The 13,499-nt window shown below is 51.1% G+C and overlaps 1 protein-coding gene across 8 annotated transcripts in view; it reads left to right on the top strand.

Annotated features, from left to right (window-relative positions):
• Positions 1 to 13,499, top strand: part of GSN (gelsolin) — a 63,570-nt gene that overhangs the window by 14,756 nt on the left and 35,315 nt on the right. Inside the window, exons 2-3 of one of the 8 annotated variants that reach the window (XM_058445846.1) lie at positions 10,067 to 10,290; positions 12,801 to 12,923. The exons of 4 other annotated variants lie outside the window; for them this stretch is intronic. Coding sequence is in view for 2 of the 4 variants with exons in the window: in XM_032165014.2 (XP_032020905.1) it covers positions 3,188 to 3,229 (42 nt within the window). In the remaining 2 variants the exon portion in view is untranslated. Of the gene's footprint in view, positions 1 to 3,063; positions 3,230 to 3,796; positions 3,823 to 10,066; positions 10,291 to 12,800; positions 12,924 to 13,499 lie in introns of those variants that run through there. 3 more of the 8 variants (XM_032165014.2, XM_058445849.1, XM_032165022.2) reach the window with 3 other exon arrangements.

Below are 13,499 nucleotides of genomic sequence, written 5' to 3' on the forward strand. Positions count from 1 at the left end.
CCCCTCTTTACTCCTCTGCCTCCTGCAATGTACCAGCCCTGTACCCACCTCCACGGAACTTTGGTTCAATCAGGGAGGCCCCAGTGACCTCCTTGATGTCCAGTCCAGTGCTCTTTCCTCAGGACTCCATGTGCCAGTCTCTAGTGCAGTTCCAGAAACTCCCTCCTTTTGCTTCTGGGAGGCTGCACTGTCTGGTTTATTTCCTCCTCTCTTTTTAGTTAGGGCCCTGTTTTTCCTCCTGACTTTTTAGATAGGGCCCTGGTTTTTTTCAGTTAGGGCCCCTCCTCTCTTTTTAGTTAGGGCCCTGTTTTTCCTCCTGTCTTTTTTAGTTAGGGCCCTGTTTTTCTTTTTCTTTCTTTCTTTCTTTTTTTTTTTTTTTTTTAGACGGAGTCTTGCTGTGGTGCCCAGGCTGGAGTACTGTGGCACGATCTCAGCTCACTGCAACCTCCTCCTCCTAGGTACAAGTGATTCTCCTGTCTCAGCTTCTTGAGTAGCTGGGACTACAGGCATGTGCCACCATACCCGGCTAATGTTTGTGTTTTAGTAGAGACGGGGTTTTACCATGTTGGCCAGGCTGGTCTCAAACTCCTGACCTCAAGTGATCTGCCTGCCTTGGCCTCCCAAAGTGCTGGGATTACAGGTGTGAGCCATGACGCCTGGCCCAGGGCCCTGCTTTTTCTGCCTCCGTGTTCCCTAGGACTCTGCCCACCTTCTTGTCTTGATTTATTTATATAGGTTCATTCATTCATTCATATATTCATTCATTTGAGAGATATTTAGGCTCTGAGCTGGGTGTTGGAGAATCAGCAAAAAACAAGACTTTCCCATTCCTCATAGGTCTTCAGTAGATCATTATTTACACTGAAGATTAATTCTTGCTGTGAAGGAAACCATCAGGTTATGGGAGCGTGTGGGATTGGGTGGGAGTGGTGAGGTCTTATCTGGACAGATCAGGGAAGCCTCCCCTAAAAAGTGAGACCTGAAGAGGGAGAGGGAGGGGGATGAGTGAGCAGGGAACGGAGGAGCCCCCTAGGCAGAGAGGTGGCCTGGGTAAGGCTTTAGCGTGGGGGAGTCCTTGAGGAACTGAAAGAAGTGAGGGAGGCTGGCCAGGGAGGGGGGCGTGGCAAGAGGAGGGCCTGGGGGCCAGGCAGCACCTAGGTTATGTGGGCCCTTGAGTTTGGGTTTTATGCTAGACCTCTGGGAACCATTGGAAGTTTTAAATCAGGAGGGCGACTTGCCCAGATTTCATTATCAGAACCCTTGAAAGAGACAGACATAAGGGCCATCCTGATAAGCCATGAGGGTGCCATTTTTGGTTCTTCCACAGCAGGGTATGCTGATGCTGTGCCTTGGTACGGGGCTTGTCATTGGGCAGCCCTGGGAAATGCGCACTTTCTCAGGATTCTCTCGTCTCTTTGCATTTTTTAGTTTACCCAGCCAGCCCTTGCTAAGCTGCTGCAGTGGAGAGGGAGGTGAATCAGACACCACCCAGCCCTCGGAGATCCACTCTAATCCAAGACGGATACAGTGGAAGTTAACGCCCAGAGTGCTCTGTGATAAGTGCCAAGGGGCTCAGGGAGCCAAAGAGTGCTTTTCCTACTTGAGAGTCAAACAAGGCTGAGAAGGAGGAGCTGGGCATTCCAGGCAAGAAGGCCCTATAGGCGGAGGCTTGGCCGCTGGAGGAGCCCCCTGTGCCTGGGTGCTAGTGAGCAGGAGTGTGAGGGTTGATGTGGGGAGCTGGTCAGAGAGGTTTTGAATGCTGGGTTTCTATCCTCTGGGTACCAGGGAGCCATGGACAGGTCTTCAGCTGAGGAGTGACTTGATCCATGGGATTTCAGAACAATCAGTCCATGGCAGGCAGAGTGGAGGGTGGATCAGAGGACAGCAGCGCTGGGAGCTGGTTAGAGAGAATGAGTACCATTGCTGAAGCCTTGTCACTCCCCCCACCGCACACACACAGCAACATCCTCAATGCCCCTTTCTGTTTCATACCCCTGTTCAGTTATCCCCACATTGGCCAGCCAGCCTGAGCTGTCCAGAGCCCTTTCAGTGCAGCACTGGGGTGTGTTAAACCCTGGCCTCCAGAGGCAAACAGGTCTGGGCCTGAAACATCACTGTAGCCCTGACTTGCTCTGTGCCCTTGGACAAGTCCCTTACTCTTCTCAGCCTCAGTTTCCACATCTGTGAAATGGGGGTGATAATAGAGTTGGTGATGATTAAACAATGGGGAAATCAAGTCCTTAGCACATGTCTGGTGTATAACGATGGCTGTGTTAGCTTTGTGTCCTTGTCGATTGTAACGGCCCAGTCCATGTTGTAATCTGCCCCTGGGGGAGTTCTTGTCTTTGGACGTAAATCTGAATTCTCAACTAGAAACAAGATGTCCCCAGCAGCCCCAAAGGAAGCCTCTAGTGGGACACTGAGGGGATTGGACATGCTGTTACCCACTGGGACCCGGCACAGGGCTGGGCACACAGAAGCCTGGACTGGGTTTTATTTGTCCCTTTATCCCCAGCACTCAGCACAAGGCTGGTATAGCATGGCCAGCTGGCTGGGTTCTCAAAAATACCAAACAAAAAAATGAAATAAAAAAAAAATTATTGATCTTAGACGTCATCCCCCAGCACCTTCATTTTACAGCTGAGGAATCTGGGGCCCAGAGAGGAACAGTGGCTCATCCAAGGCCACTCAGCCCCTCAGTGGCAGGCCCTGGACCTGTTCCTTTCTCCCTGCTCACATGTTGATTACTATTCTAATTTTTGAAATCCTGATAAGTTAAAAATGGCATCATGTCCCACTTCCCTGGTTTACCTTTGGGGAAACTGGGGCCCAGAGAGTGGTAGTGGCTCCCTCAGGTCCTCAGAGAGGGAGAAGCAGGAAAAGGGCCTCCTCTCCACAAAGCATACCCCCACTAATCAGCAGTAGTCAGGCAGGTTCTTCCCCCCAAAATTGACTGTCTCGTGCTTAAGGAAGCAAAGCGGAGTGTGAACAATAGTTTCCTGAGGAAGTGTTGGGTTTTAATTGTGTTGAGGAGAAGAACCATTTCCGGAACTGTGTGTGCCTGTGATGCCTGCGGAGTTGGCTTGGCACAGCTATTTCCAGACTAATCCTGAGTCCTATTTATAGGCTGAGATGATTAGGTTGGCCTGTGTCAGGAGAGGCCCACATAGCTCCCCCCAGCCTAGCGATGGCCGAGGAAGAAGCCCTCGGGGGCAATTCTGACCCATGGGTGAGTAGCACCGGATCTGGGGTGGTCCCCAAAGCCGGGTCAGAGGAGGGATGCCAGGGAGACCCGAGGGAAAGTCCCGCTCCTGACTCCTAGTTCAACCACCAGCCAGGCCCTCTGCAGAGATGAAACCAGTTCCGATCCTATTCTCTCCCTGCTTAAAAATCCTCGGTGCGTCGGATCAGGCCAGGACTCCGTAGCAGTCAGACCCCTTCTCCCCGAAGTATCCACTGTCTCAACCCCAGCCATGCCTCTTCAAACTGTTTAGGCTTCCTTGTGCAGGCCACACCCCTGAGCCTTTGCTTCTGTTCCCCCCTCCCCAAAGGGGAAATTCCATTTGTCCTCCAAGGCTCTGCCCCAATGCCCCTCCTCCGTGGCTCTGTTGGGCCGTGGTTGCTCCCTCCTTTGTGCTCCCAGGGCCCACAGCTACTTGAATGACTATTGGTGTTCCTGTTTGTGTGCCCACTGGGCCGGGAAGTCCCAAGGCAGGGCCTGACACAGAGAAAGAAAGGAGACAATTTGTGATTGAACAGCCACTGTGACCATCATTCTCCTTAACTGTCTGATGAGAGCTGATCTTCATGCCACTGTATACAGTAGGTATTTTTTAAAGGTGTGTAGAATTGAGAGTCAGACTTCGGACTTCAGAGTCAGACAGCCTTGGATTCCTAACGGTGTAACCTTGGGCTGAACCTCTCTGAGCCTTTGTTCCTCCATCTATAAAAGGAGACAATGCCAGCCATGGGTTTTGGGGAGGATTCAACAAGACAATGCTTATAAAGTACTTATCATCACAGTGGGCTTCAATGAGCATAGGAGGCGTTATTTGCAGGTGGGGACATTCATTCTGGGGACGTCCCTATCTAGGGCCCCACACAAGGGAGTGGCTGAGACTCCAAGTCTTGGAGCCTCCGACTCCACCCTGTGTTCTCCCTCCCCTCCCTCTCTTGGCCCCCTGGGCCTATTCTGTTCCCCAGATCAGGGAAAGCTTTGTTTGGCGATTGTTTTTGCTAAGAAGTTTCCTCTGTGGGGCCCTCTGGGTGACTCAGAGCCCTGAGTCACCGGGAGGCTGAGGAGAGGGGGAGGAGTGGGAGGGAGGCGGAGGGAATGGAGAGACGAGAAGAGGAAAGGGCTCTAATTCTATCCCTGGCTCTCCCACTGTTTGATCAACTAGGTCTGACCAGGCCTCTCTCCTGCCTAGCCTCAGTTTCGCCAAATGCGAAAGGAAGATGTGGGTCCAGTCCTGGCTGAGCCTTAGAATCAGAGGTTCCCGGGCCCCACCCTAGACCTACAGACTCAGAGGCTAGGGGTGGGGCCTGGGAATCTATTGTTTCCTGAGCTCCCTGGGTGATCCAGCTGCACACCTGGTCCACAGAGGTGTTAGGGAACCGCTCGGCTCAAACCTGCTCCCAGCTGGGCCTCAGAGCAGCTCGGCCTCTGGTTGAACTTCACTGACCCACAGGGAGCGCCCTTCTCTTGCAGAATGCTTTGGCAGAATCGTGCACAGGAAGCACGTGGGCTTTTTTTTTTTCTTTTTTTTAAAACAGCTTTATTGAAATATAATTTACATAATTTATTGGAGTAAATTTGCATATAATTTACATACACATAATTCACTCAATTCAATAATGTTTAGCACATTTACAGAGTTATGCAACCATCATCACAATCCAGTTGAGAAGATTTTCATCACCCCGAAAAGGATCCCTCATGCTTGCTTACGTCCGTCTCTATGTTCACCCCATAGCTGACCACGCATCTGCTTTCTGTCTCCTTGTTGTTTTATTGTTGTTGTTTGTTTCGTCACCCAGGCTGGAGTGCAGTGGTGTGATCTCTGCTCACTGCAGCCTCAAATTCCTGGGCTCAAGCGATCCTCCCACCTCAGCCTCCTGAGAAGGGCGCTCCCTGTGGGTCAGTGAAGTTCAACCAGAGGCCGAGCTGCTCTGAGGCCCAGCTGGGAGCACGTTTGAGCCGAGCGGTTCCCTAACACCTCTGTGGACCAGGTGTGCAGCTGGATCACCCAGGGAGCTCAGGACACCACAAGCACATGCCATCACGCCTGGGTAATTTTTGTATTTTTTGTAGAGATGGGGACTTGTGGTGATGCCCAGGCTGATCTTGAACTCCTGAACTCAATGGATTCCTCCCGCCTCAGCCTTCCAAAGTGCTGGGATTATAGGCATGAGCCACCTCGCCTGGCCTGCTTTCTGTCTCTCCGAAGATTCAGAGCTGTGTTCATTCCAGCTGGCCCTGTGACCTCATGCAAATTATTGCCCTTCCATTACTCCTCTGTATGAGAGGGAATAGTCCTATCCTCCCTGTAGGGGGTTGTTTGAATTTCACTAATGTGCACAGTGTCTGACACACCCGAGGAGCTGGGCACATGGGAGGCTGGTACGCAGGGCACAGGACATAACACAGATGCCCAGGCACAGTTGGCACAGGCCTAGCAAACATTTTAAAGCACTCACTCTGTGCCAGCTTCTTAGATTAAGCATCTTACATGCATTACCTACTTTAATCCTTGGTGAATGTGAGTATCAGTTCCATTTTATAACTGAAGAAACAGGCACTGAGACGGGAAGTCACTTTTACAGGCTGACATAGATGATAGTTGATAGGGCTGGGAGTCCGTCCCACAGCCTGTCCTCCCTAAACATTATCCTATCCCCTTCCTGATGTGAATCACCAAGCAAGGGACAACACAATTCATAGATCCAGGACAAGGTTTATGGCACATACTTCTAAGGGGTGGGACCTGGTATGATGGACATGGCATTCAAGAGATAGTACATGGTATAGAGTCTGTCACAAAACAGACATGACATGGTGCATGAAGCATGACCCAGGGGTAAGAGGCATGGGATGCCGCTAAAGGGAGACACACAGGACAAAGCAAGAGGAATGCAGGGCCTGGTACGTGGCACAGTCACAGGGTATGTGACACTGGGCATGACAAACTCTATGATGCAGAGACATGGTACTTAGGGTTTGAGACTTGAGCTATGGCAACTGGGCAGGCTCTCGGCCACAGTGGGACCCTTTGTCATTGGGGATCCTCCATTATGTTGGTGCCTGGGGCCCCAGCAAGCAACGGCAGGAACCAAGTTTCTCCTCCTCACAAAGACCTGTTTGTTTTTTCTTTTTTTTCTCCCTCCTCCTCCCTGTCTCTTTGGATGCCAAAAAGTGGGAGTGTCCCAGCGGAGTGATGGCCAGAGTAACCCCCCGCCATCCCACCAGCTCTGTCAAGGGTCAAGGCTTGGGGCCAAGCCCATGGCTCAGGAAGGGTTTGCCAGGCCTCCAGATCCACTCTTTCTGAGATAGCTGTGAGCACCAGTGTTGGCTGGGGCAAAAGCCAGGTAATTTTCCTCTAAGCTGTCCTCCCTCCGCTCCCCTCCCTGCCTGCTGGTGCTGGCTGTGAGCACGTCTGCATTCCAGAGCTTAGGAGAGAGAGTGAGAACCTGCTGCTGTTAAGGTTGAGGAAGTAGATTGCTAACAGCTGCTGTAGGAGGGGGTGGATGTGCGGAAGAGGAGGCCGTGGATTGCAGGCTAACATTTCTTGAGCCTCTTGGCACCTGGCACTCACTACCTCATCTTGTCTCATTTGCACAAAGCCCCAGTAGCCCGGTAAGGAGACAGGTCCAGAGAGGCAGACAACTTGCCTAAGGTCACACAGGGAGGCAGAGCCAAGGCTAGACCTTGGTCTCCCAGAAGCAGGCAGGTGACGTTGTATAGAGGCGATGACACAGGGGATGTAGTCGGGGGCTTAGTGGGCAATGAGACTGCAAGGGCTTGTGGGCCCCAGATCACAGAGGACCGAACTCAGGAGTCCTGACTTCTTTCTGTCTGCACTGAGGTCCATGGAAGGGATGATGCAATCTGTATGGGTGACAGGCCCAGTTCAGGGAGAGTTTAAGGGAGTGAGGGAGCTGATGTTATAATCCCAGGGAAAAGATGGGGACACCGAACCAGGACAGTGGCTGGAGTGTGGGGGTGAGAAGTGGGTATAAAGTGGGGAGGAGGTGAGCTTGGTCTCTGCTCTGGTCTCAGTCTTTATGTACTGTCTTGGTGGGATGACTGTGGTTGGGTCCTGCCTCCAAGGGTATCCCAGAGGGTTCTAGAAGCTCCCACATGGACAGGCACTTGGAGGATAGTGCTGGTGATTGGGCAGGTGCCTGGACGGAGGTGAGGCCTAAAGCACACCCGGGGACAGAAGGCAGCACCCACACGGGAGCCCAACTTCATGCCAGGGACTGTATTTTAGGTGCTGGATCTTGTTTAAATCTTTTGGCTGGCTATGATTATCCTCTAAGCTGGGGAAGGAAGAAAAGCATTTCAGTACTATACCTCTGTTTGGGTTAAAGGAGGGGAAAGTATTTTAAATAAAACCTATTAGAGTTAAAAGGATGAGTAGCAATAACACAATGCCAGGGGCTCCTTCAGTCCTACCAGACACCCCACCAGGTTGGAATCTTCACCCCATTTTACAGAGGAGGAAATTGAAGTGCCACAGAAGGTGCCACTGGCACAAGTTCCCTGGTGGTAGGGATTTGGGCTCTGTCCAGATTCATCCCTGTACATTTCCTCATATTCCTTAGGTTGGAAGGTCACTTGTCCTCACCCTGTTGGTCATTTTTGGTATCTCCAGCCCACAGAGACTCCGCAGGCACTCCTGGATCCCATTGTCTTTTCCCTCTTCCCTGCACCTGCCCCCTTTTGTCTTTCTCAGGGAGTTCTCCCTGCAGAGTGCTTTTGCAGGGCATGGTCCTCGGATCCCTCACATTTATGGTCTCATTTAATCCTCTCAACTAGCCTTCAAGAAAGGCACTTTGACCCCGATTTTCCACATCCAGACAATGGGCTCACGCTTCCTGCCAGAGCCCAGCAAGGAGGAAATCTTGGCCATAGTTGGTATGGGAGGCTTGGGGACAGAGAAGGGCTTTGTTTGGAGCCAGCAGCAGGAGGGATGTGGCACCATCATCTGATGTCCTGCATCATTCATTGTCCCCATTGGGAAGGTGGTTGGCCTAGGGAAGCTTTCAGCATTCCTGGTAGATCCTAGTGAAGGATGAATCTGATCCCTAGGCAGGCAGGAGGGGATCCTGGCCAGACGCACAAACTTGTTTGCTTTTTGCTGTGTGTCTTTTAGCATCCTTGAGTCCCAGGGCCTGAAGAGTTCTTAGACATGGGCCGATTTTCCTGTCACCTGTGTCCTCTCAACCTCATCACCACTGGGCAGCTCATTATCTCTCTGGAAAAGGGGAAGGAAACCAGCATTTGTCTTTCCATTTTTTTTTTTTAAACTGTGGTAACATACACACAACATAAAATTTGCCATTTAATATGCCAGGTGCAGTGGTTCACACCTATAATCCTAGCACTTTGGGAGGCCAAGGAGGGCAGATCACTTGAGGTTAGGAGTTCGAGACCAGCCTGGCCAACATGGTAAAACCCTGTCTCTACTAAAAATGCAAAAATTAGCCAGAAATCACTTGAACCTGGGAGGCAGAGGTGGCAGTGAGCTGAGATCACGCCACCGCACTCTGCCTGGGTGACAGAGAGAGACCCCATCTCAAAAAAAAAAAAAAAAAAGAAAGGCATTTTTAACCCTATCTTACACGTAAGGAAATTGAGGCTCAGAGAGATAGAAACTTATCCAAGTCTCTCTTTTAACAATAAAAGCAGCCTCCTTTATATGTGCTTATTCTGTACCAAGCACTGTGCTAAGCCCCAAATGCTCTTTACCGTATTAAATTCACACAACTACCTTAGGAAAAAAGTATTATAATCCACGTTTCATAGATGGGGAAATGGAGGCTTAGAGAGCCAGAGCAACTTGCCCAAAGCCACACTGCTAATAAGTGATAGACCGGGGACTTAAATGCAGGCATTTCTGGTGGGAGCTCTTTCCACGATCACACACAGAAGGTTGCTGTCTTTGTTTTTCTCCATCTTGGAAAGTCCTTCCTCTGCAGAGCAAGAAGCTGCCTCCTGTGGCTTCTCCTGCTCATTCTGGATCGGTCTGGGGCATTGTAGACCCTGCCTTCCCCTGCGGCTCTGCAGAGCCTGTGTCTCTCCAAAGTCTTCTGCTGGTTCCACGGTCCCAGCATCTGCAGCTGGCCTCCCTGTCTTGCTGCGGATTGGTGTTTGTGCCTGGGCTTCCCCGGGGTGGGTGGTGGGGTGCTGAAGGGGCTAGGACACAGTTATTTGCAGCCCTGGCTACTGAGCCACCACACCTCTCTGGGCCATTTCCTCCCCGAGAGAAGGGGAGACAGACTGCTGAAGTGGGTCCTAGCAAGAAGGGCCCAGAGCTCATACCCATGGCCAAATCTGGCTGCTTCCAAGACATGGGTTCAGGAAGTAGCAAGGCCAGGCCCCTCCAGATGTCCAGCCCTGGGTCCCAGCACTAGGTGGGGTTGGCTCTGAAAGCTGGGAAAAGACCATGGCTTTGGTCCCTGAGACAGTTGGTCTCCTGGAGTTGGCTTCAGCCAAGCCCCGCTGGCCATCTCCCCAACAGCTGGCCGCTCCCAGGATGGACTTGGCCAAAGGAGAAGGCCAGCCAGCCCCGATGGGGAGCACTACCGTCTCATGGAGACCCAGGCCTCAGTTCTGGCCTGGTTGTTGAGAGACCTGAGTTCTAGATCTACTCTGCCAGGCACTTGTTTGACTTTGTGACCCTGAAAAGTCACCGTCTTGTTCTTGGTGTGATCATCTACAAAAGAGAAGACAGACTAATGACCACTGCTGCTAATAAGTCTTGCTCTGAACAACATACTCCAACAATCTCACTTCTGTTCCCCCAAAAGTCCTGCAACTGGGCATCCCTGTCCCTATTTACAGATGAGTGACCGGAGGCTCAGAGAGGGAAGGTAACTTGCTTCACCTTACACAGCCCAGACCTGAACTCTAGCGTCTCACCGTGAAATCTTTAACCTTTCTCCCGCACCATCACATACCGAAGGCAGGCCTCTGTGCAGAAAACAGGCTGCTCAAAAGAAGAGTGCTTACTTTTGGAGAGCTCCTGTGCGTCACATCCTGGGCTTCCTCACTGCTCCATGCTCTAGGTACCATTCTCCCCCTTTCAGAGATGAGGAAACTGAGGTCTGGATTGCAGGAGCTGAGTCCAGATTCGCAAACCTGTCCACAGGGCTTGCCAGAACTTGTGCAGGCCCTGTCCAGTTCCACTGGGTTTCATAAGTGGCTTTTCTGTTTACTGACCATTGTCCCAATTAGCAAAATCCCTGGTCAGAAGGGCGGGTGCTCCCAGGAGGACCCAGAGAACAGCAGTGAGCCAAAAAGCAAATAGACTCCAAGAGAGGGTTTTCCATGAGTGGCTGGCTGCCTGGAAAATCAAGAACAACAGTGTTTGGAGTGAAGAGAAAAGAACAGGGTGGTGTCTTCCAGGCCCAGCCAAGGCCTTTTTGTACACTGTGACCGGGGATGGAAGGGGCAGGGGAGGCCACCTCCTCTGGTCTCTGGTAGGGGGTCCTGTAGACATACAGAGACCAAGGTTACAGAGGAAAGGAGGGCCCAGAGCTGGTTGTGTTATGGAGATCCTGGGTCAACTACAGGGGAGGGAGAGGTCCCCCAGGGGGACATGGGCTGTATAGCCCCCATCCTGTGGCAGACACAGAGAATCTGCCTACTGTGTGCCTGGAGCTGGGCAGGACCCAGGAATAGCTGAGATCAGAGGTCAAGGAGATCTCCGAGGTGCACAGAAGCACAGAGACCAGGACGTGCTCACATACTGAGTTGGTAGCAGAAGGGCTGCCTCCAAATCAAAGAAACCATGCCAGACCTGAGTGCCATGTGGCCCAGAGTGCAGGTGCCACACCCAGTCCTGCGCTAAGTGGCCACAGCCTGGGGATCTTCCAGGCCTTTGGCCTGGGCACTCACATCAGGTGTGTGAAAGGCTAGAGGGCTTTCCCGGTGTCACCTCCTGCCCTGGCCTGGGAAGTGTCGTGGGGACAGCTGCCCCAGAGACTCCTGGCTGCCAGGCTTGACTTGGGCTTGATTGATTTTGCCTGTTACCTGGAAAGGGCACTGCTGCTCCCTGCCCAGGCCAGTTGGTGCTAGGAGCTCCTGCTTGGTCTCTGCAGACAGAGCCTGGGCTCTGAAGCCAGTCAGACTTGTGTTTGAATTTTGGCAACACCTCTTTCCAATTGAGTGACTTGAGCCTCCCTGACTCTCAGTTTCCCAGGCTGGGCCCAGAGGTGAGGTGGCATGCTGCTATCAGTGACTGCGGTGCCTCCTTCCTCAAGTCAGGGGCTGTGGACTGTCTGATCCAGAAAGACCTGCAGAAGTGACTTGGTCCAATGTGCCCATTTTATAGATGGAACCCTGAAGCTCAGAGACTTGTAGGTCCTGGATTTGGTTGTACAACTAGTGTCTGGGAGTACTCAGGCTAGGAAAGAGGCCTAGAGTCAGAGCATCAGGCCCTACCCTGTATTTTGCATATGAAGACACTGAAACCCAGAAAGGTACAATGACTTGCCCAAAGTCACCAGGAAGTCAGTGTCAGAGCCAGCCCTAGCACTCGGGCCTCTTCCTTTCCACCTAGGGGTCCTTCTCTTGTACCTGAATTACCCCATTCCCTTGAACTCATACATCATCTTCCAGGCTGGAAGCAGAGTAAGACAATGTTGCCCCCATCATGGTCTCCACTCATCAGTGCCCTGTAGCAAGGGCTCCAGGGTCTGTAGTGAGGGCTCCCAGAGGGCAAGGGTGGGGTCTGTTCACCAGCTCTCCCTTATATGGCAGGCAAAGCTGCAGGCCCTTTGTGATCATTAACGTGGTCTCTGGGCTGATGGTCAGTGGCCTCTGGGGCCAAGGTCAAGCCACAGCAGCCTCTCTATTAATCACCAACTATGCAGGTCAGAGTCACACTGCTCCGGAAGGGGCCACTCGGCTGGGCAGTTGCTGGCCCAGGTTCAGTCTGGGAGCTGGGCGGCTAAGAAAATTTCTTCCTACTTGTTTGAATTTTCCAAATTGTCTAATGACCAGGCATCACTATAAGCATATTTTAAAAGGGATTGTTTCTGGATTTGTGTTTTATAAAAGAACAAAACTATATTGGATATACACTTGTAAAGTTTCAAACGCTACGGCAATGCTTTTACAATTTTTTCAGCTAGTATATTGAGGTATAATTTACATATCATAATGATTCACTCACTAAGTATACATATAGTTCTATGAATTTTAGTAGATTAAATTGGTTGTATAATCTCCACCATAATCTAGTGTTAGAATGTTTTCATCGCCCTGAAAAGTTCCCTTCTGCCAACTGCAGTGATCTAGGCACTTCCTCCAGCCTCAGGCAGCCACGGCAATGTTTGAGGATTAAATTCTCCTCCTTCTTCCCTTTCCAGCAAATGGCCTTAACAGTTTGGTGCTTACCCTCTGATTTTTTAAGGGTTTATGCAAAAACAGGCACCATTGTAAAAAGGAGAAGAGGAGATATACTATAGCCATTGTTGTGCAATTGCTTTCTGCACTTGGAGATCTCCCTGTGTTTATTGAGTGCCTACTATGTGCCAGGCGCAATCAGATGTAGCTCATTCTTTTTTCACAGCTGCATAGTGTCCATTGTATGGTGGCTCCATCATTTATTTAACCGGGACATTTGGGTCCTTTCCAGTTTTCTTCAAACAATGCTTCAGTGAACATCCTTGCACATACATTTTTGTGTTTGTTGGTAAGTAATTCTGTAGAAAGTCGAACTGTTGTTGCATTGTGTGTTTTGAGTTTGGACAAATTTTTTATCTAGTGAGGTGAAACTGGTTTATGCTTCCATTAAGAGCCTATGGGAGCTGTGGGGTTTTTAATAATATCATCCTCCAAATGGCTAGGGGGAAGGGAGAGCTCTCTGAATTTAGGCCAGAGCTGGCCCACTGCAGGCTGGGCAGGCCCAAGCCTGGACTTGGAGCCCTGAGAACTCAGGTATCCCTCTGGGGCCCCCCAAAGACACCGAGACAAAGTTCAGACTCTTCAGTGTGGCACAGAGGCCTCAGTGACCCCTGCTGCCGTCTGCAGCCTCCTCTGCTCTTGCTCCCTGTGTTTCATACTGGACCCCTGGTAATTCACTGGATATGGTTATGTTTGCCTGCCCTTTGCCTATGCGTCCCATCCCCCTGGAATGTCTTTTCTTCTTAATCTCCATCCTCCCTGTCCTTCAAGGCCTGGGTCACAAGTCCCTTTCTCCACGAAGCCTTCTTATAATCTCTCCAGCCTGAGTTGTCTTCTCTGTGTTCCTTTAGCCTTTTATCTGAGC

This window comes from Hylobates moloch, unplaced genomic scaffold, assembly GCF_009828535.3.
Source record: "Hylobates moloch isolate HMO894 unplaced genomic scaffold, HMol_V3 SCAFFOLD_10, whole genome shotgun sequence".
Taxonomy (NCBI): domain Eukaryota; kingdom Metazoa; phylum Chordata; class Mammalia; order Primates; family Hylobatidae; genus Hylobates; species Hylobates moloch.